Consider the following 24,605-nt stretch of genomic DNA (forward strand, 5'->3'; position numbering starts at 1 on the left):
CCGTGTCTCCTGGGGTGTAGATATAAAAGAACACTTGTTGGATTAAAGGGTATCTGCATTTTTCACTTTTAAAATATTGCCAAATTGCTCTCCAATGTGACTGAAGTGATTTTCTCCTGTAAGCAGTGGTCCTGTTGCTCTCATTCCCACCTATATTGTTAGATTTTTAAAATATTTGCTTGGTTGAGTGTGTGCATTTTATTGTACTGTTTACATTTGTGGTTCTCTGCTTATGCATAAGCTTGTGCATCTTATTGTTTATTGACTATTTGGGTTTTATTTTATGTGAACTGCCAGTTCACACCCCTTACTCATGAGGTTTTCTATTGGGTTGTTCATTATTTTCTTGTTGAATTTGTAAGAGTTATTTTTGTTTATAATTGTATACATTTATGGTATACAACATGACTTTTTGATCTATGTGTATGTGGTAGAATGTCTACATCAAGCTAATTAACATATGCATTACTTCACATTCTTTTTGTGTACGCGGTGATAGCACATAAGATCTCTCTTAGCAATTTTCAAGTATACAATACATTGCTATTAACTATAGTTGTCATATTCTACAAAAGATCTCTTGAATTTATTTCTCCTAACTAAAATTCTGTGTTCTTTGACTAAAATCTCCTCAATTTCATGTCACACACACATACACCTCAAGCCTTGGGTAACCATAATTCTACTATCTGCTTCTATGAGTTCAAAATTCTTAGATTCCACATATAAAGTGATAACATGTACTTTTGTCAACAATACGAGACCTACCAATAGTGACCCTGTGCTCAATTTGCTCATAGGTAAAGTGGTATATCATCTGTCCGTATTAGTCAACTCAGGCCACCAATACCCGAATTATCACAGACTAGTGTAAATACCAAATCTTTATTTCTTACAGTTATGGAGGCTTGGAAGTCCCAGATCCAGGTTCCAGGCTGGCTTCTTTCATTAACATAACATCATCCAGGTTCATCCATGTGGTAGTAAGTGGCAGGGTTTCCTTCTGTTTTAATGCTAAATAGAATTCCATTGTGTTCATATGCCATATTTTCTTTATCCATTCATCCACTGATAAATACTTTGAGATTGCTCTCTCATGTTTATTGCAGCATTTCTCACAATAGCCAGGATATAAGAGTTCTTTATAAACTTTAGATACTAATGTCTAAATTACATGTGTATCAAGAATTTCATGTGCTTTAATCTTCAGAGTAACATTCTGAAGAACATAGGCTAAGAGAGGTTAGCAATTACCCAGGTTCACACAGCCAGTAAATAACAGATCTGTATTCAAACTTGGGTCTTTCTGACTTCAAAGTCCACTTTTTAAGTGTGCACCTCTTTTAAATTATGCTGAATAATGTTCCACCATATTCCAAGCAAAGAAACTCAAAACATTTTCAAATTAGGTGAGATGGTTAGTGGCAAAGGATGTATTACAGCCAGGCAAAGTGAACACAAAAGAAGGCAAAGAGCCGGGCACGGTGGCTCACGCCTGTAATCCCAGCACTTTGGGAGGCCGAGGCAGGTGGATCACAAGTTCAAGAGATCGAGACCATCCTGGTCAACATGGTGAAACCCTGTCTCTACTAAAAATACAAAAAATTAGCTGGGCATGGTGGCACGTGCCTGTAATCCCAGCTATTCAGGAGGCTGAGGCAGGAGAATTACCTGAACCCAGGAGGCGGAGGTTGCGGTGAGCCGAGATCGTGCCATTGCACTCCAGCCTGGGTAACAAGAGTGAAACTCCGTCTCAAAAAAAAAAAAAGGCAGAGATGTATGAACAAAATAAGCCACCTTTAGAGTAAAAATAAAAGTAAAACCATCTATAAATTATTGAATTAAAGGCAAACACAGCATTAATGGAATAAGCAGGGGATTTGGCTTCAAATACAGACTCTGTTGCATATGCAAATTCACGTGAATTTTACAGGAGACAATTTATTTTATAGCACTGCCCTAGGGCTGCTGTGAGGCTGTTATTTGTCTGGCACTTAGCAGGTACTCAACATATGTTTGCTCCTATTCCCTCCCTCCTTTTTAGGAGAGAAGTTTAGTTCTGGATTCTGTTTGAAGGTCTTCAGGAAAAGTTTGTAGTCAAATTAACTGAGCTTGAAAGTAAATATAACCCCAAGTTCATCGCTGCTGGTGATCAAGCGCTTGTTTTCAGCTTTTCCTGACTTGAGAACAATCATTGGCTTGTCTTCTATTGTCTTACTCTTTGCTATCAATGGAATTAAATTAATAAAAAAAAGAAAGAACTCAGCCTTCCATCTCAGCTGTCTTATAAATCTATAGGTCAATAGTCAGCCAGTATTGAGTTGGCAGTTACAGGCTACTCATGCTGTTTGGATTTAACCAACACTTTAGGAGCTCACATTAATTCAAGAATCGTTTTGCTGATTGTTCCTATACATTAGGAATCTGGGGAAAACAGAGAAAATATAAAAGGTATTGCAGAGAACCCTGGACACAACAACCTGGCTGCATCTTCACTGGGATGGTCCTGAATACTGCACACTATCATCTCCCAATCTGCTCATCAAACTCCCTGCTCCACAGCAACCCCCTGCCTCAGTTCATGATGCCCAGTACAAAACAGGAGATTCAGGGCCACTCTCCTTGGCAAAAACCGTCTTCGACCATTCCTCATTTTCTAATCTGTGTACATAAGTTTTTGTTATTGCATTTACCTCACTGTATTAAAGTAATTAATTTTCATGTCTTCCTCTCTTATTAAAATAGGAACCTTTGAAGGCAAGGACCATTATTCATGTTCATATAGTCAGCACTTAGAATTATTTGACAGTAGGTGTCCAGTTAAATATGTGCAGAATGAAATATTAAATGAATGAGTGACTGAAAGAATTAACTCATTTGAAATCATGTTCCATCATTGATTCACAGTAAGCCAACTATCATTCACAAACCTTATGATTTTTTTCTCACTATTGTCCTTATAATATGTGCTCCTCAACCTACAGGCACAATTTGCTTTTGGATTTGTCTCATACTTCACATTTAATGTGTTTTTTCTCTATTTGTCCAAGCCTTCTGGCTTATTCCAAAGCATTTAGTGTTTTTGTTCTCTCAAGATCTTTATTAGATATGTAGTTTAACTGGTTTTCAGAAGATATTATTTCCCCGCTACCCATGCCTTGTTGACATCTCAAAACATAGGAAAAATCCTGGATTGCATTAATGCATTATAATTCAGGTTATAAAATGTAGAATCAAGTTCTGGCTTTTGTTTCTACTCTTCAGTGGGCATACTGTTAATTTAAGGAGGCAACAAAATACACTTACTAAGAGCATCGGTTTTGCTGGTTCTACCATTAACTAACCCACCTTGTATGTGATGTCCTGTGAGGCAGTCTCCCTCACAAATCTACCCTCTTTTAGCCTCAAATTTGGAAGTAGCAATGACAGTGAAGTGGCTGCGTTGTCTGGGGTAGACATCCAGGGTTCATTGTCTGATTCCAGGAAAATTTAGGACATGGACACACATGAGGGGTTTAGGAGTGGAGGTTTAATAGGCAAAAGAAAGAAAAGGAAAAACAGCTCTATCTCTATCTAGAAAGAGGGGACTTCTGAGAAAAAAAAGTGGCCAGCAGCAGATGTACCAGATTTTATAGTCAGGTTGAGGAGCCAGTGTCTGATTTACAAAGGACTCACAGATTGATTCAATCAGGTATGACATTTACATAGCACATGGGGGAAGCTGCCCCCATCTTATTAAGCAAATGGGATTTCCAGCTGACTGGCACCATCTTCTCTGCTCCTCGCTGTCCACATAGCTGACAAAGAAACGGGAAGATGGAGCCACTATCTTGAACATGATTGCAACATCAGCATCTATGTCTGCAGCTTGATTTTACAGGCATTGCTTTATTAGAAAGGAAAATGATTTGGGGCTGTTTTTCATTCAAAGAAAAGGCTTACTGAAGACTTCCATACCCTCACTATCTGCCTAAGTAATTTCTTCTTAACTCCTGTATCATCCCCCTCTTGGTAACCCTAACCGCTGTTGGGGTATTGGGTGATTACTCTTTCTGGCTACTTCCTGTTGAAAAGGGGTGTTGTGTGAAGAACAGCAGCTAGGGTTCCTCCTGAGGGCAATGTAAGGGTCCCTGGAAGAAACAGATGCTTGTACATGGTTCTGTCTGCAGCACCATTTGGAGTTTGATTGCTGTCACCATTCCAATGGGTTGTAACACTGGTGTCCCTCCACCAGATGTTGCTGAAATATTAATATAGAAGTAACAGTTCTTTTAGGATAAATGACATTGGATTTGGGCGACTAGACTGACTTTAATGTTAACCTTGGCTAAATCTTTCCTGCAATTATTAATCCTTTCTTGACTACCACAGACTACTAAGACATGCTTGAACATTCCAACTTGTCCTAAACCTCCTTCTTTTTAAAAAACCAACTATTCTTTTTAGGACAAGTATTTATCTTACAAGATCCTTTCTTACATAAAATCTATTTCCTTATAACCTTCTTTGCACAGCCAGGGTATGACATATTACCAAACCCAATAAGAAGTTCTAGCAGACTCAGTGATAGTGAAACTTTCATGTTTCCTTTTTGTTGGTAACTATTATCCCTTCTGTAAGGATAATAATTAAGCAAAATACTACAGCAATGAAAAAGTCTGTCTGATATTCCAGTTAGAAGGTGGTACAGTATATTGTCTCTCGGCAAATAGATTAATATAGCAATTCCCACAAGTGTGATGTACTTGCCTAGATATAGAATGTCCTTTTGGGGGTCAGTTATGATGTTTACATAGAGCATAGGAAGGCTGGCCACCCCACCCTAATCTTATTATGCAAATGGGCTTTCCATTTGACCAGCGCCATCTTGTCTGCTTCTTACTGTACATGTGGATGACAAAGAGATGGGAAGATGGAGCCACCATCTGGAACATGATTGACACAAGTTGCCGGCATCTGTGTCTGCAGCTGGATTTTATAGGCTGCCCTTGTTAGAAAGGACAATAACTTGGAGCTGCTTTTCATTAAAAGGAAAACCTTAATGAGGACTTTCATACCCTCACTATCTACCTAAATAATTCCTCTTGACTTCTGTATCAATAGTATTCATACTACTCTGCTTCCAGAAGAACATCAAGAACATATATTTTAATTCAAAAAAAATCTCTTAAGAACTACTGTGCACCTGTTGTTACAAAGAAGGTGCTTATAGAACCAACGAATACCACCTCTGCCTTTTGTTTTGGTATCTAGCTGCCCCCCACCCCATCCCACCACACCCACACCCACAGCTTTATTTCACGACACTCGTCTTTCCACTTTCTTGTATTTGGAAGCTAAATAGCATGAGTAGGGCTTCTCAGAGGTCTCCAGGCTACAGATAAGCCATGGTTACCAAAATAATCCTTGTAAGACTATACCAATAGTGTTAGTTAGATGTTGAAGGTGTTTCAGACATAAAATATATTACCAGATGAGGCTCTCAGAAATGAAAATGAGTGAGAATAGATAATATATAGAAAAAACACTTTTCTAAAAGCATTTGGAGGGAATTAAAGAATATTGACACTGGCAAAATTTAGAAACCATAAAACAGGGAAAAGAATTTTTGTGACCTAAGTGGTTATTGGTTTGATCCTCATTCATTTCTTACATTGGAAAGGTTCATTGGTCCACACAATCTTCATAAACAACCAGAATTGTCAAGACTGATGGTAGTTGCCTTACAGCAATTTTCTCTCATATATATACAATACTACATAGTTCACATGTCCCTTTCTAATTTATATTCTCATTTAAACATCTTAATAACCTTTTGATGTGAGTGCCATCTTCCTCTTTTTACAAGTAGGAAGAGTCGGTCTCTTTTTAATTATAGGGAAACTATGAACTGCTAGTAAATGATAAAGCCAACTCTGGAATATTAGTCTTTATGGCAACCATGTTCAATGGATTTTTCACTGAACCACTTCTAGTTCTTCTCTCGTGTTTATATGAGAATATTTATCAAAGTGAAAATAGCCCTAAGAGGTCTCCAACTTCATTGCCATGCCCAGAACTGTGGCTGAAAGATGCTGGGGAAGGATTCCTCCAGGATAACTTCGGTCTATGTAGCTGAGTCTCTTTAATGTCTCAGGATGACCGCCTGCATGGCCACTATGCTGACTGATCAATTATGAGGCAGAGAGACAGAAAGAACTGGCACAGACCACACCAGGGTAAGTCAATAAGTCTGCTCAATTAAAAACTAAAAAGTAGGTTAGTATAGGCAGGACAGAGTAAAGAGGTTAGCCACATTTTTAAGGATGATTCACGATTCCATCCTCAAGTGCATCATCAGTGACCATACTGTTACAGAAAAGAATGTCTGCATAAAGACACATTAGACTTTTTAAAAGCAGAACTGATCTTTTCCAGGTCCTTCCCTAAAACAGGAACTTTTCCAGGTTTATGATGGAAACACTCCACTTGGGCCAAGTGCACCTCATTGGTCTCAGTTACACAATACAAAATATGAATACAAATCATAGGGCACAGTACACTTGAACTTGGGAATACTTCCACTCATCATCTTCAGCCTTTCAAGGCAAATGCTACATTTCCAAACTCAGTGCCACAAAAGTAGAATTAAGATAAGTGATGCAGCTCTTTCTACCCAATCATGAAAACAGATACCTGCAATATTTCAGTGTTACATAACACATCAGTCCTTCCTACAGAGAGGAGTGGGTTAATAGATAACAAAATCCAACTAGATGAGAGGAATGTTTAGTGGTCTACAGCATTGCAAGGTGACTATAATTGACAGTAATTTACTGAATATTTTTAAGTAGTTGGAAGAGAGGATTTTGCATATTCACAACACAAAGAAATGATAAATATTTGAGATAGTGAATATGCTATTAACCTGCTTTTATCATTACACATAGTATACATGTATTGAAATATCCCTCTACCTGGTATGGTGACTCACACCTATAATCCCAGCACCTTGGGAGGTTGAGGCAGGTGGATCACAAGGTCAGGAGTTCGAGAACAGCCTGACCAACATGGTGAAACCCCGTCTCTACTAAAAATACAAAAATTAGCTGGGCATGGTGACACACACCTGTAATCCCAGCTACTTAGGAGGCTGAAGCAGGAGAATTGCTTGAACCTAGGAGGTGGAGGTTGCAGTGAGCCAAGATGGTGCCACTGTACTCCAGCCTGGGTGACAGAGCAAGACTCCATCTAAAAAAAGAAAAAGAAAAAGAAATATCACTCTGTGCCCCATAAATATGTACAATTATTACACGTCAATTAAAAACAAAATGTAAAAAAATCAAGAAAGTTTGGGATGCACTAAAGGATTTTTAAGCAACAATAAGTTGGGGTATTTCAAAAGAACATTGTCTGCTACAACTGAAGGACTAGAAGGGGACAAGAATGGATGCAGAAAGACTTGTTTGGGAGGCAACTGCAATGGCCAGCTTCATCCACACGTGGCTTGTTCATCCACATAGGGCCCTGCACTCAGAAGGGCCTTGCTTTGTTTAATGCTCTCCTTTCACCATCTTGAAATTCTCTTTCAAAAATTAAAATTTCAACAAGTCCCTGTATTTTCATTTCATAGTGGGCCGTATATTATGGAACCAGTTTAGCTATTGCATTTGTCCACGTGAAAGAGCAGGGTTGTTAGGAGGAATGAACAACCGGGAAATAATCCACGTGTGGGTCAAAGTCGAATAGCATTTGTCCAACATCACATGGCCTTCATGAATGCATCCATGTATCCATCAAAACACATTATATTGTTTTCTGTGGGCTTTTACTCGGCCCTGCAGATTCATGGATTAATAAGGCATTGCTTTTATCCTTTAGGAGCTTAAGGGCAAACAATTATAAGTAGCTACATAGAAGAGGGCTTTGTACCTACTGAAAAATATCACTCAGATCTGTGCTGATAGCTGGTCTTCACCGTTCACTAGCTAGTTAAGTTAAATGATTTAACATCTGAGTCTTGGGGTTTTTTCAGCATCTTGATTGTTGATATGATCATTATGTAAAGTGCTTATAGAGTATGGCATAAAATTAGCACTTAACAAGTACAGTCATTATGACAACAGAATAAAAGATAAATTCAAGCTGAATGGCTTATTGTGGCTGTCATAGAAGCAAGTGGCAACTAATAACTAAACTAAAAATTCGGGATTGATGTCCTGAACATGCTGAATTTGGTGCCTAAGACATGAGTTCTCATCCTGGCTCTGAAACAAAAGAGCTGTGTGACCTTGGGAAAATGACTACACCTCTGTGGATCTCGGTCTCCTACCTGTAAAATAAAAGGCTTCAAGGGATATTACATTATCTGTGGTACACATAATATGGAGTAGAATAAAATTGCCAAGTGCACATTGTAAGGTACTTAATTACTTGAAATTGTTTTCATAATTTTTACTAAGTCTGAAGTAGCTTACAAAACAATATGAGAGCTGTGCAATTCTAAATTTGGAAACATACTTTTTTGCATGAGGTAAAAGGAAATGACATTTAGTTGACTCCAAAACTTCAACCATTGTCTTCCCTGTGTGGTAGGCTTAAGGCCAATTTTTATTTTGTTATTTGTGCATTTGCATTAGTTTCCAAATTCACTATAATTAGCATAAATATATTTATGTAATGAATAACACTCAAATATTAATTTTTATGATACATCAGATAAGAGGACCTCTAAAGATTGTTATTGCTCTGAAAATTACATTATGCGACATGAGTTTTCACTTAAGAATGTTCCTTTCTGTTAGCATAAAGAGATGGTAGTATTAACTCAGTGATTTTATTAATACAAATAAATTAGTTCAAAATGTTCTTGATTTTAGGTCCCTGATAACCAATATCAAGCAACACATATAATACAGTACAGATTTCAGCCATTGGCACTCTTTGGAAGTTCTTTAAGAAATCATTGAAACTACCAAAAAAAAAAAAAAAAACTTTCTAATTTCAAACCACAATTCTTTTGGGATGCTCCTTAGCCTGGCTGACTTACAGTGCATATTCTGTAGTCTCTGCTTAGGCTATTTTTTCCCATCTGAAATATATGGAATGACTCAAAGATTGTTCATAATTTTCTTTTACTTTTTATTCTGAGTTTTGTCTAGTCATCTTTCTATTTTTGGTCAATCACTGCTTTCAAAATAATTCAAGAGGTATTTGTGTTTTCTCTTAAAAATGTGTTTCAAATGATAAATTTCTTGGCTTAAAAAAGTCTTCTGTATGGCAAAGAAAAGTATATCCAAAATGACAGGCAGAGCAGGGGTTTGGGAGGAAGTAACGAGGAGGAGCTCAACTTAGGACATGCTCATTCAAACTAAGCATTGTGAACAAGTGACTTCTTAAAGCTCCACCACCATAAGCAAGATTACGTGCCAGGTGCTTCACAGGGTGGCAAGGGGAAAATGTGGACCAGACACTGTGTCAAGTACATTACCATGATTGACTCATTTAATCCTCACAATTATAGAGCTAAACACTATTAGATACATTCAACTGAGGCCCAGACATGTTAAATGACTTTTCCAAGGTCAAATAACTGGTCAGTAGAAAAGCTGATATTGGAACATGGATCTTCATGAGTCTAAAGCTCATGTCTTTAATCTTTTTTCAGTAGTCCACAAACTTCAGGGGCAGAGAATTAAGTGACATGAAAGAATAAAAGGATGGTACTAGAATGTGCCTATGTCCTCAAAATAAGCCTGATGGTGACTGTGGATGGCTGGAAGGATGGAACAAAGGATGGAAGGAACGAAGGATGGAGGAAGGAAGGAAGGAAGGAAGGAAGGAAGGAAGGAAGGAAGGAAGGAAGGAAGGAAGGAAGGAAGGAAGGCAGGCAGGAAGGCAGGAAGGAAGGAAGGATAGATAGATAGATGGATGGATGGAATTGATGGCGCCTCAGCCCTAAAATGCAGGGTGACAATGTGTGGCTCACAGTCCAGCCCTCTTCACTTCAGCACTCACAGTGGACAGCTCTGTCATCACTCTCCTCCTGAGTCTACATGTGGCTTTGAACATGACATATGGCATTTACTTTTTAATCCCCATACTAGAGACCTAAAAACCAACTAGCTAAGCAAATAGATACCCTGTACCTAGAGAATCCATCCTACCTTTTCCTTGTGAAGTCTTATCCTCTTTTAGGATTCAGCTCTTCAGCCTTCCCTGAAAACCCAACCTGGGTTGCTTTCTCCTCCCATGTATTCCTATGGCAACAAGAATGTATCCTTTCCATGGAGTGTATCATATTATAAAATAATCTGTGTATTTGATTATTTCTCTTAATGTTTTGAGGACAAAGACAATGTACCTTCTTCATCTCTATATCCCAGAATACTGTGCCAGGCACACAGTAGATGCTCAATAATTATGTGCTTCTCTGGGGCTATAGAAGCACAATAATTAGTATCATCTATTGTTAGCATCTTTTCTCCAAGATGGTCACAGATTTGACTCTTGTCCCAGCTCACAGAGTTATTTGGTTCTCCTAATCCTCATATGCATAATACCTCCCTAAGAACCTACATTTCCACTCCTAAGTCCCTGTCCTATCCTGAGAAGTTGGACTTTGCCTGGCCCAGTATAAGCTAGGAAGTTCTTTTAGCATAAAGCTAGATGCAAAGCTTGTCTTAGCAGCTGGCTTCAAGCCCCCACTTTCCCAAGCCCTGGGATGTTCCTGCTGGTCTCCAGCAAGAACAGAAAAGGGAAAGCTTGAGATTGCCCTGGTAGAGTACCTTGCTACATATTCTACTTCTCACTCTAGACACTGCATCTAGTCTGTGATTACCCCATTGTATCCTTAAGCCACACCACAGGTACTTCTGAGTGAGTTCCAGGTACATCGGTACTTGTGGTTGGGAGGGGATTAAACAAAGGAGTAGCATGATCTGGTTTTAGTAGTAAAAAATTTTCTGGCAACCATGTACAAAATAAACTGGAGACTAATGCTGGGAGGCTGTTGGAGATCACAGTGGCTGTACTCTGGTGGTGGAGGGGGACATGGGGAGAAGCGAATGGACTGGGGATCTATTTTGGTGGTAGAGAGTGCAGGATTTAGCTACAGGCTGAATGGGACTGGCGTGATGAGAACTGACTCCTAGTTTTGTTTTGGCTTTTGGCTGAAGCACCTGGGTGAATAGATGAAGGGGCATTACCTGAGACAGAGAAACCTGGGGGAAATAGGGCACCAGGGGATGTAAGGCAAGTCCTGACATCCATGGAGATAGCTGTACTTTAACATCTTCATTTTGGGTCTTCATTAGCCAGTGAAAGCCATCAAGGGGACAGTTTATTTCCAAGTCCAACGTTGCTTCCCCCCACCCTTTGCCTCCTGGCCCAGCTTGTCCTGAGGAAAGCCTCACACCAGGCCAAAATGAAAAAAAAAAAGCATTCTGAGTCAAGTGGCAGCTTCCTTGGCAGCCTTCTGAATTCCTCTGAAGTATGAAAGTCACGTCAGTGTTCAAGTGTACGCTTACCACTGACCATCATCAGCTGCCTTTCTGTGTGGTCTCCTAGAGAACCCAGGACAGCTCAGGACAGAAGCACTCCAGCCTGTGCCCCCACAAGCACTGGGCATTGAGAGCTGGGGTTTACTCCCAGAAGAAAGGGCACAAAAGAAACAAAGGCTTTATCAAAAGATATAAGAATTTAAATTGGGGTAACAATAGTCCCCAACTTATAGAACTGATATAAGGAAGAAAACTGATACAAGAATTAAAAGTGTTCAACTCATAGAATTAACATATGGATTTAAGCATGAAAGCACTTAGGATTAAGATTGCCACATAGCAAACATTACATCCCGGTCTCTTAAACAGAATAATATCTAAAAACGTGGGGAGGAAAGATGCTCGCCTTCACATGGATTTTGTGATAGGAAAGTATAAAGGCTATTTAAAATCTATATAACATATTCTGCCCATAGAAGACATTACTAATGTGAGTGTACCATCTAGATGCTAGACTCTAGAATCTCTTTCACCATCTGTGTTCTGGGTCACCTCATACCCTCGGGGGTCAACTGATTTCTGAATTAGCCAATGTGCAAACCCTTAGAGCAGCCACTATCACAAAAATAGGTGCTAAAAAGATGTGTGTTTTTTTTCTTTTTATACCACTCCTTTCTGAACTTCGGGTTTCTCATGGGTCTCCTTGAAGGCCCCCTGATGGTAATTAGTGCCTTTCTTCTTCCAACAGAGATTTCCTGGGGACCAAGGAGGCCTCGCTGCTGCTGATGGCCATGTTCCTTCTGGCTGTGTTCTACCATGGACAGCAGGTAATCTAACATTTTGCTCTGACTGCTCTATTATCTGATATTTCTTGTTGCCATAAAACTGACCTGAAAAGCCTCTGCTGCTCTTTACAGCAAATAACTTTTAGCTGCCTGCGGCAAGTTGTGATTCTTAATGATTCAATTCCTAATAAAGACCACCTAATGAAAAACAAAGCTGGAAAAGATGATCTGGTGAACAATCGGTTTTAATGACCTTTGGATACATCTCTTTCAAAAAATTGTCCTAGTGAAACAGCTATCGATTTCTGCCTAAGACAAACTGGGAACCTTCCCAATAAAATTGTTGCCTCGAAAAAATTATTACTACAAAAGTTGTGTGCTATTAGGTAAACATTTAGGTTCAGCTGAGCCTGGATTCTCATCACAGTTCTCACTCTCAGCAGTGTGTGATCTTGGGCAAGTTACTTATCTCCGTGAGCCTCAGCTTCTTCAACTCTAAAATCAATTAGCAATACCTAAGTAGGGCTGTCTTGAGGAAAGATTTGAGATTATTGTGAGTAGAACTTTGTGTGCTGCCTTGCATTGTTTATAGAAAAGACTGCATTACAGATCTGCCCTAATCAGATAAAATGCCTGCCATACGGGTTCCATTTTCCGTGAGCCCCTACCCTTTGCCAGAATCTGGAGTGGACGCTATGGGCAGAACTGTGCAAAACCCCAGTCATGGTCCAGGCTTCTGGAGTAGAGCTGACCCCAAATAATGCAAACATGTTATATGTGGATCAGACGTGGCTAGGGACTTTGAGAAAGAAAATTATTCTTCATGGGAGCATCTTGGCAGGACTCTCAAAGACCAGGACTTCTTCAGGTGGACTCCAATCCACGAACGTTCATTACTTGGGGGGATTTTTACCCACTGGTAGAAATCAGGCCTTGCCTCCCTCACCACCTTTCTCTGGACCTTGGTCTATCTTTCTGTGGTCTGTGTATACTTCAAAAAACCATAACCAGAAAAGGAGGAAAGCACAGCAAGAGGACTGTCAGCCAGAGCAGAAATAGAAACACATCGCTGGGAAATCACCATGGAAACTGAGGTAACGAACCCTGGGAAAACAGGGATGAAACAGCCCCAAACCCCAAGAACACAGAGATAACATGTATAAAGTCATTTGTCATAAAGGGGATTTTACAGTGTAGTCAAGAAAAAAATATATCAGTAAAATTAAAACTTGGCAACTGAAGGAAATGAGGAAATAATTAATATTTATTGAGTTCTTACTATGTGCCTAGTAGTTTTTCTCTTCTCATTTAATCCTATCAACAACCTGGAATGGAAGTTATTATTACTCTTGTTTTATGGATGACAAAAGGAAGGCTATTCAGCTAGTAAGTAGGAGGACTAGAATTCAAATCTTCATCTGTCTTCAATCCAAATGCTAATATTCAAACCCCAGCTCTGCCACTTAGCAGCTATGTGACCTTCAGCAACTTACTTTCTGATTTTCAGTTTCCTCACCTGTAAAATGGGCATGATAATAAAAAATTCTACTTCACTGAGTTGTTAGGGTGTTATGTGAGAACACTACTCTTTCTACTTCACTAGGCTGATCAGAGCAGAACAAAGACACCGTCTGCATACAAACACAGCGACACAGGGCACTCCATCCTGCAGTATGCTTTGACTTGTTTTCCCATTTTGGCTGAATTTATGATGAAACACTAAGGCAAATGTCAGAGTCTAGCCATTTCTAGAATTCCTGTATTTAGGTCTTTGCAGCTATCTATGAGGACTGGTGTCTTGTCTTCCACTACTTGATGGCTTTCATTTACAGGGAGAATGCCTTAGTTTGACATACAAATGACAATCCATTTGAGAACTACGAAGGCAGATTCCCACAAGGTCATCATTCTACAGAAAAACATATGCTCACTCAATTACATAGGTTTCTAATTGACAAGTGAGAAATCCCCAGAAACAGCTGAGAGCAAGTTCTGGGTGAGGGTCGTTGTTCCATAAGAAGAAGAATGATTCTGGCTCTTTTGTCACCATAGAGAATTACTTTATGCCCTGTCAGTGCCCCCTTGCTCAAATGGTACCCTAAAAACATGCAGATTTGATTTATCCTGTGCTCCATTTGTCCTGGGAAAGCAGATAACCTAATAGTATTCAGATTATATGTAAGGTACGGGTATGTAAGTGTTCAGTGAGGGTCTGAGTGACTGGCATTAAGATTATATGTAAGGTACGGGTATGTAAGTGTTCAGTGAGGGTCTGAGTGACTGGCATTAAGATTATATGTAAGGTACAGGTATGTAAGTGTTCAGTGAGGGTCTGAGTGACTGGCATTAAGATTATATGTAAGGTACAGGTATGTAAGTGTTCAGTAAAGGTCTGAGTGACTGGCATTAAGATTATATGTAAGGTAAAGGTATGTAAGTGTTGAGGGTCTGAGTGACTGGCATTAGGTTACATCTGATATTTATTCCCTTTTATTTTTAACTTTCAAAGGGTTTTGAAATTATATACCCGTATCCCATAACTATAACAATTACAAGTACAGGCTTTGGAATTGGGCAGATAGTATTCAAACCCGAACTTTGCCACTCAGTACCTATATGACCTTCAGCAATTTACTTACCTTTCTGATTTTCAGTTTCCTTTCCTGTAAAATGGGCCTGATAATAACAGGTTCTACTTCATCAGGTTGTTAGAGTGGTATATGAGAATTGTAATACACTTATCCCAGTGATTCATACACGTAATAAATTTTCAAAATTTTTAGCTGTTAATATTTTACCTTAAAAATAAGCTGATGACACAAACAAGGCAGGCATTGTTAGCCATCTGGTCCTAAGACAGGAGCAGAGATTCAAGCCCCCGAGGTCACAAAGCTTGTAAGAAACGCCAGACTGGAATGGGAATCCAAATGCTCGAACTCCTAGCTGCATTCTGTTTCCTCCACGTGCCTCTGCCTCCCTGTGATAGAAGCGGCTTCTGCAGGGTTGTATCACTTCAGGTGTCTTCTATCTATAGCACCCTTCGGTATCCTGTTAATCCCCAATCAAGCCTGCCCACTCCTGGGCTTGCGCCCTGCTTCCACCTGTTTCCTTTTGTGACTCAGAGGCTTTCTATTTTTAATAGGGCTGAATAATGCCCATTGATGCCTGGTACGCAGAAGCATCCGGTGGGAGCATGTGTAATTATACATCTCCAGAGGGACCGAGGTGGTTATGTAACTGAATAATTGGGAATTTTCATCTTGCATGTATGTGGATATGATATGCCAAACACTTCCTCCTCTGAGGCAGGTGAACGTTCTCAATGTCGAACAGAGAGAGCAAACAATTGGGTGCCTCCCACCTGGTGCCTGATTCACTGGCAGCCCCGGAGATTTGGGCTTTGCCTGAGTATCTGCGTTTCTAGCAGAGGAAGGCATGCCTCCACAAAGAGAAAGAGACTAATGAGGTCCTGTCTCCAGTCACTTCCGGGTGTGATAAAGGCAGGTCCCTAAGATTGTGTGGCTCAGCAGAAAAGACTCAAGCCTTGGAACCAAACATTTGTGCTTGAGTCCTAGCAATTCCACTTTGAGAATGGGTGACCTTGAGAGACTCAACCTTCCAGAACTATCATTTCTTGCAGTTTATTGATTGTATTCTCTAAGGAATTTAAGCAATTCCTCTGTCCTTTGTTTTTGTTTTGTGGGTTTTTTTTTTTTTTTTGTACTGTATTTATGTCTAGAAGCTTGGTGAGATTCAGGTTCAGTGATTTCTCCAAAACATTTAATTGGTTTTATAGACTACAATTAGGGGGTACATAACGTCTCCTTGTCTTTTTTTGTGATGTTAACAGCTACTTATGATAATGTCCTATATTCACTTATTTTATACAGTGATATGTTAATCCTCCTATCAGTCCTCCATAATTTATTAACTGGAATATATTATTAAAGGGAGCCATCTCCTATTTGTTACCTGGAAGTACGATTCATAAAGCAAAATAAATACTGAATATTTTTCCCTGTAAGTGTGTTTTCTGTAAGTTTCCCCATAAGATTTTTCCCTAGCATCATTCAGAGGTGACCAATGAGGTTCTGGTTTTTAAGTGCCATTTTGAATTAATGCATTTTACCATATTTTCTGTGTTTCAATTCATTGCAATCATTATTATTCTTATTAAGCTGAACCTGTCAAATCTTTGACTAGTGGGAGTTCATTCAAGTTGGCTTTTGCATCATTTTGACATAACCCTGGTAGTCTCTGATAGACTCCTGGTTTCTCATATTAAACAATCTTCCAATAGTGTACCATGATTCTAAAGTCATTTACTTAAAATAAGATGTAATTAAAGGTACCCAAAATTTGGCCACCTCTGAAAAGAATGGGAATTTTTTTTTGTAGGAATTGATATTTAGAAACCACAATCTGGATACTGGGAGTTATCACTGCTGCTAAGTTTTCATTGTTTCTAGAACCTGATTTCAGCGGGCAGAGTTAGAAAATCTATACATCATGAGTTCACAGTGTGATACTTCCATTTCATAATGAGGGCCACAAGCTTTTGACTTAACTTCATCAATCTTATATCTGCAGCTCCCATTCTCTTCCCCAAAATTCCAGTTTTAACGACACCATCACAATTACTCATTTACTCTATCTTGTGATTCACTAAAATACTCTAAGTAAATACTACAAACGTTATCACCTACAATATTGTAAACAGTTTTGACATTCTTGTGGAGCTCTTTTTATCCATAGGGTATTTCCCTCTGGGAGTATGTCATCAAATTATTGAGCAAAAGGACATCTGATATAGTTTCTCTCTGTGTAGGCTCATTTATTTGTTTGTCTATTTGGTTGGTTGTTTTTACAGAATTTTTGGAGAATATATTCGTTTTTATAATTAAGTAAAATATTGTAATGATTCTAAAGTTGTTTACTTAAAACATGACATAATTGAAGATTTTTAAATTCTATCCCTGTTTTCCCACCCCATTCCCTTTCTTTGTCATTTCATAGATTAAAATATAAACCATCTTATAAAATGTAAAAACCATTATAAAATGTAAAATGGTTTATAATTTAATGTTTTAATAAGTAAATGTGTGTGTGTGCATGTATGTGGAAAGAGAGATCAATATTTCTTAGAAAAATGATAGCGTAACTGTATATACTTTTCTCCCCTGGGAGACCAGGTCCTCAAGTATAGAGATACAGTCTTCATTTCTCTTTAGGAGCTGCATTATGTGCAATGATATTTCTGTACTAAAGTTTATTCAGCCAATGAAATGAACATTTGGTTTGTTCCCAGACTTTGTTATTAACAATTCTGCTGAATGGATAACCTTGTGCATATGGTCTTTCCATACTTTTGCCATCCACTGAGACTTTAAAATTTTTTTAAATAGAAAAGAAACTATCTGAACTGTCTAAGCCCTTGAAGTCAGGGCAGCTAGCCACGTGTTTACCAGGGCAGCATATGGTTCACTTCAATAGTTGAAGACTGAAATAATGACATACCCAGAACTGTGGTAAAAATGGGCTGTGAGATCCTTTGGAAAAGACACTGTGCACCTTCCCATGAGAGGAGAGGCTAGAACAAGAGGAATCCAATGTGTATTGAGAGCCTACTATATGCCATGTGCTATATCTATAACTTCCTATAATGCCTGTTTCGCCCCTGCATGGCCACTGATGTTCACCTCAATTTCAGAGAGGAGGAAACTGAGATCAAATAAGTAGCCCAGGGTTACAGTGTATAAACGTAGAACTAGAACTCTAAGCTATATCTGTCTAGCAACTAAATCAGTAATCCTTCTTAATGAGTTCATTCATTTCTTCTATATTTCCTAGTGGTTAAGAACTCAGATTCTATATTCTGATTTTTGAATCAAGTTCAAATCCTGGCTTTCACTAACTCATGTGTGATCTTAGTCAAGTTACTTAATCATGTTTGCTTTGATTTTCTTATCTGCAAAATAAGAAATGATAATAGTACCTTTGTATTAGGGCTGCTGTATGGATTAAAGGATTTAATATATGTATATTGTTTAGAACTGTTCCTGGTATACAATAAGCGCTGTGTGTTAGCTGGTTTTATTATGATAACTTATTTATTGAGCCAACAAATATTGATTAAGTGCCTACCCTGTGCTAGACATGTTACTACATGGTAAGTGTATTAGTGTATCTCCGGCTGTCCAACATAACAAAATACCATAGACTGAGTGTATTAAACAACAGAAATCTATCTTTTCCTGGTCCTGGAAGCTGAGAAGTCCAAGGTCAAGGTCTGGAAGGATGTGCTTTCTGATGAGGTCTCTCTTTCTGGCTTGCAAATAACTGGCTGCCTACTTGCTGTGTCCCTACCTGGCCTTTTCTTAGTGTGTGCACGTGGAGAGAGAAGGAGCAAGTACTTTCATGTCTCTTCCTATAAGGGCAGTATTCTCATCCTGGGGGACACATCAGTATGACATCCTCTACCCTAATTACATCCCAAAGGTTCCATCTCTAAATGCCATCACACTGGGTGTTAGGGCTCCAATATATGAATTTGAGAGGGACACAGACATTCAGTCAGTAACAGCAAGGATGTAAAGTCAAACAGATAGAAGCACCTCTGACCATATAATATGATTTGGCTGTGTCCCCACCCAAAACTCGCCCTGAATTGTAATAATTCCCACGTCAAAAATTAATAATAATAATAATAATAATAATTCCCACGTCAAGGGTGGTGCCAGGTAGAGATAACTGAATTATGGAGGCAGTTTCCCCCATACTGTTCTCATGGTAATGAACAAGTTTCATGAGGTCTTATGGTTTTATAAACGGGAGTTCCCCTGCACAAGCTCTCTTGCCTGCTGCCACATAAGAGGTTCCTTTGCTCTTCCTTCATCTTCCACCATGATTGTGAGGCCTCCCAGCCTTGTGGAACTGTAAGTCTATTAAACCTCTTTCCTTTATAAATTACCCAGTCTTGGGTTTTTATTAGTAGCACAAGAACGGACTAATACACCATACAACACCTACAGTCTAGTAGAGGACACAAACATTATCAGGTAATCACACAAACAAATATGAAATCACAGGGGCAATAATGCTTTGAAGGGCAGGCACACACCTCTGTGAAATCTAATCATTCTCTGATCCCTTGACTTCCAACAAAATGACTCCCAAAATATTCAGATGAGGCTCTATTTCATTTGCAAAGAGTTCCAGAGAAGGCTTTCCTGCCTCCCAGTTGTGTGCACCTGAAGCCTACACCTCAGAAGTTTACCTGGTTCTTCTGTTTCTCTCACATGAACTGCAGCTGGAGTACACGGCCCGCTTGGACTTCCTTTGGCGAGTGCAGGCCAAAGAGGAGATCAATGAGATGAAGGAGCTGAGGGAACACAATGAGAACATGCTCCGGAATATCTTACCCAGCCACGTGGCCCGCCATTTCCTAGAGAAAGACCGAGACAATGAGGTAAGCAAGGCTGTTCTAGCCAGTGAGAAAGGGTAGTGGTGGGTGACGTGCAGTTGTTCACATTGATTCCAAGCTCTGGGAAATTTCACTGTCATCATGTGAGAATGAATGAATGAGAAAGGAGAAACCTAGCACTATGAAATTTACACATGGCCTACCAACCTCAGGAACATCATCTATAAGATGGATATAATAAAGTCTCCATTGAAAGACTAAATTGGAATTTTAAAGTGTTATGTGCATATGCATGTGTGTGTGTGTGTGTGTTTATGTGTATGTGTGTATATATACACAATAATTTCACTTTTAGATATATACACAAAGTAATTGAAAGAAGGGTTTCAAAGAGATATTTGTACATCTAGAAGCAATATTTGCAGTAGCCAAAAAGTTGAAGCAGCCCCAAGGGTCCATTGATGGCTGAATAGATAAACAAACTGTGATATACATAAAGTAGAACATTATTCAGGCTTTAAAAAGAAGGGAATTCTGACACATGCTGCAACAATGGATGAATTTTGAATGCATTATCCTAAGTAAAATGAGCCAGTGACAAAAAACAAATACTGTATTATTCCACTTACGTAAGGTACCTAGAATGGTCAAATTCATAGAAATGAAAAGTAGAATGGTGGTTGCCATGGGCTGGAGGAAGGGAGGAATGGGAGTGACCATTTCATGGGTGCAGAATTTCAGTTTTGCAAGATCAAGAGACAGATGGTGAAGATGGTTGCACAACAGTATGACTATACTTGATGCCACTGAACTATGCACTTAAAAATGGTGAAGATGGCCGGGTGGGGTGGCTCACACCTATAATCCCAGCAATTTGGGAGGCCAAGGCGGGTGGATCATGAGGTCAGAAGTTCAAGACCAGCCTGGCAAAGATGGCGAAACCCCGTTTCTACTAAAAATACAAAAGCTAGCCAGGCACAGTGGCAGGCACCTATAATCCCAACTACTCAGGAGGCTGAGACAGGAGAATTAGAATTGCTTGAACCTGGTGGGGTGGAGTTTGCAGTGAGCTGAGATTGTGCCACGGCACTCCAGCCTGAGCAATAGAGTGAGACTCTGTCTCAAAAAAAAAAAAAAGGTCAAGATGGTAAATTGCATGTTATATGCACTTTACCATAATTAAAAATAAAAATAAAATATATGTATGTATATATATGTGTGTATGCACAAATGTGTGACACATATGTGTGTATTTATATCTGTCTATATCTATACATATATATACATACTTATATGTGTATATATCTTCTTAGCACGTTGCCTATTATGTAGCAAATGCTCAGAAATGCTCTTTTTACTTAAAACTGTTTTATCTTATTATATTATGAAGGCAGTCTAGAAGTCTGAAATCAAAGGGCTGGGAGTCTTATGCCCTCTCCAGAGGGTCTGGGGGAGAATCCCTCCTTGCCTCTTCCAGCTTCTGTTAGGTCTAGGAGTTCCTCGGCTGTGGCCACTTGACTCTAATTTCTGTCTCCATATTCACAAAGCCCTTCTTAAAAGGACAGGTGTATTCTCCTCTTCTAAGAACACCAGTCATAGATTTATGGCCCACCCTAATTCAGTAGGACCTCATCTTAACTACACCAGCAAAGATCCTATTTCCAAATAGTACCACGTTGGATGTGAGTATTGAGGGGAGCATGAGTGTTGGTGGGGGAGGCACTAGGCGCTATTCGGACCACTACAACAGGGAAGGGTCGTATGATGAGTGCTGTGGAAGCAAACCCTAGACAGAGCCTAATGGTCAAGCTCCATGGGTGATGGTCAGGTTTGGGCACACTTTCTCAAAGAATGGGAGCCTTTGGAAGTTTAATGGCTGCTGCTAGAGAGGGATAGGAGGGTCATGAGACAAGAAACCAGGTAGGAGACCCTAAAATAACCCAGGCAAGACCCTGGGGATGAGGCCTAGGAGGGGGGCAGTGGAGATGGATAGAAGGAGATGAGTTACAGATACCTCCAGGATATAGAATCAATAGTTCTTTATAATGGAGCAGATGTGGGAAGTGAGAAATGATAAAATCAAATGAGTTGGCTCCCCCTCAAACCTTCAAGGGAAAGCAACTCAAAGGGAAACTGAAGATGTCTTTGAATGCCCGAAGGGGCATTATTATGTGAATGGGCTTGGCCTTACTGAGACTCCCAAGGGAAGGTCTAGAACCATGGACTGGCCCACAGGGGACATTCTTGGGCTATATGTCAGGAGGAGCCTTAGGACAGAGCCATCAGGCCATCTTGTCCTCCTAATACTGTGAGATACACAAGGCAGGGACCACATCAGCCTTGGTCACCCCTGTGCCTGGCTGTGGCCCCTGCTCATGGAAGGTCTGTGGATGAACTGAAGTAGTGGGCTCCCTTGCTGAAGCATTCAACTGGAAACCTAACCCCTTGCTGAGGATGCTACAAAGGCAATATGGATTGTCTGAGAGGCAGAGCTAATACAGCTCTTCCAGGGCTAGATTTTCAGACTGAGCTAAACAGGAAGTGAAAAACCCTTAGAACAAAAATTACAAACTCTAATACTCTGAGACAAATCTGATCAATGAGCCAGTTGGCTTGGACAGTGGTTAATTGGCTGGTTTATTTATTTAATTAATGAATACAATGCCTTTATGCATAAAATGAGCTCTTCAGTTTACGTATCTGTACCTTGCCATTTATGTTACCTGTAGGGCCTGCATTGGGGTTTGTGATCCTTGCCTTAGGACCATAGAGGGCAGAGCTAGAAGAGAATGATAGGTCCGTTTTTCATCCAAGCCACTGAAGAAAAACCAGTGGAAGAAAAGCCAAGGGAATGAGTAACCAGCCAGTGGAATAATCAGCTCTTGATGTACTCAGGTCTTTGAGAGTCTCCTGAGTGCAGATCAAAGCACCACCCCACCCTCCTCAACAGATGGAGTTCTCTGGAATTGGGGTCAGGTCTGGTTTCCGCAAGGCTCCCTAAGGTCGGAGTCTTTGTTGCAAGAGCTTCTTGAAGCCGTGAAAACAGAGATAATGTCACTGTGGAAAGGATGAAACCCCACATGTAAAATCCAAAGAGAAATGTGAAAAATCAGCTTTTTAATCAAGACATTGACACAATGAGGCAGCAGTGGACAGGAGCAAGGATATACCGGTTTCATCCTGAAAGGAAGGAAACCAACCAGAGATGCATGCTGAGACTCCAGGTCCAGCTGCCATTCAGGCCAAACCCCTGCTGAGCAAAATAAAGGACTGCTTCCGCATTAATTGCACGTAGAAGACATCTTATCGGGATTATTTGAGATTTTATAAAGATTAAACAGTTCACACTAGACCAGAATTAAACACTGATTATGGCTACATTGCCTAAATAATTTTCACATTAGGATAAAATACCATTTACTGAACACCTATGCATGCCAGATGCTGAAATAGGCAATGGATGAAAATTATCTCTCATTCCATTTACAACCTTAAGAGTTCCATCAGCCTTATATTATTGCCGAGGAAATTGGTGCCCTGAGAGGTGCAGGGTATGCCTCACTTTCTTTACGCAAAGCTTCAAGGGGAATCCAGTCCCTCAGATTTCTTCCTTCTGTGCCCCTCCCCTCCTTATAATGCTGCTACCCATACCACCTCTGGAGTATGGCAAGACTAGACTCTGTGTGTGTGTGTGTGTGTGTGTGTGTGTGTGTGTGTGTGTAGAAAAAGAAAGAAAGAGAGAAAGACAGAGTACAGGGAAAGGGCAGGACTGTAGTGGCCAGCAAGAACTCCCAGTTTCATGCCCTGTTACTGTAAGAGGCAAAGGCATTTTCAACTTCACCTCTTGCTACAAATCTGAACTGTGATACAAATCTCTGAACATCTGATTGGGGACATCTTTGAGTTTCATGGGGCCACAATAGCACCCAAAGCACCACCTTTTCCTGCTATGCCAGGGTATCTCCCAGGTCTATCCCTGGGGTGGCAGTGCTCATGGCTGACCTTCAGCTGACCTAGAAGAGTTGCTTGATGCACAAAGCCTCCAACTGACTTGTTGGCATCAATGTAGGCCTCACTCTTTAAAAAATGATTCTGCAGACAGCTCTCAAAGAGGAACTGAATATACAACCTCCAGCTGGCAAAGCCAGATGACTTCTTAGGTGTAACTTGTGTTTATTTCCCTGGCCACAGCAGCCAGGGGTATGCTCAGAGCCACCATTGGCATTATTGCTGGAAGCTCCAACACTCTTTTCTCTTCCTTCTTGGGTTCTCACCCCTTTTAAGGTGCTCCAAGGGAGGCCATGTGATCTTATGGGAAAATCCAAAGCTATTAAGCCAGTAGGGCATGTATGCAAATCCCAGCTCTTCCATTTTCTAGCATGTGATTTGGAGCAAGTGAGTTAAGTTCTCTGAGCCTGTTTCTTCAACTGTAATATGATTCTAATTATTACCTTCCTAGGACCCAGATCCTAATCAGTCAAGAAGGTGGAGCAAAACAATTCCAGGCAGGCAGACCCAAATGGCCAAAGGCACAAAGATGAGATACTATAGGATATTTGCTGAGAAGGAGTGGAGGACTACAAGCACCCAGATATTTTAAGGGAAAGAACAGGCCAGAACAGAGGTTTCATAAGTACAAAGAGACAAGTCTTGAAGAGCATTGAAGGAGCTTGGATCTTATTCAATGTGCAATAAGAGGTAGGAATTATTATCCCCATTTTATAGATGCAGAAACTGAGGCTCAGAAAAGGAAAGATATTTACCCACGGTCACAAAGCTGGTGAATAGTGAGCTCAAATCCAAACCCAAGTTGTGTGTAACACCAAAGCCAAAGTGTCCTTTCTCTTCCACCTCACTGTAAGTGCATGCAGAGAAGGGCAACTGTCACAAAGGATGACACAAGCCATCCAAACCCAG

General features: G+C 40.0%; 1 protein-coding gene across 5 annotated transcripts in view; it reads left to right on the forward strand.

The window, feature by feature from the left end:
* ADCY8 (adenylate cyclase 8) overlaps positions 1-24,605 on the forward strand; it is a 257,131-nt gene that overhangs the window by 211,255 nt on the left and 21,271 nt on the right. For all 5 annotated transcript variants that reach the window (XM_002807642.7, XM_035277484.3, XM_035277486.3 and 2 more), the window contains 2 exons: positions 12,229-12,307; positions 19,575-19,733. In XM_002807642.7, coding sequence (XP_002807688.4) covers positions 12,229-12,307; positions 19,575-19,733 — 238 coding nt within the window. The remainder of the gene's footprint in view (positions 1-12,228; positions 12,308-19,574; positions 19,734-24,605) is intronic.

The sequence above is a fragment of the Callithrix jacchus genome, chromosome 16, assembly GCF_049354715.1.
Source record: "Callithrix jacchus isolate 240 chromosome 16, calJac240_pri, whole genome shotgun sequence".
Lineage (NCBI taxonomy): Eukaryota > Metazoa > Chordata > Mammalia > Primates > Cebidae > Callithrix > Callithrix jacchus.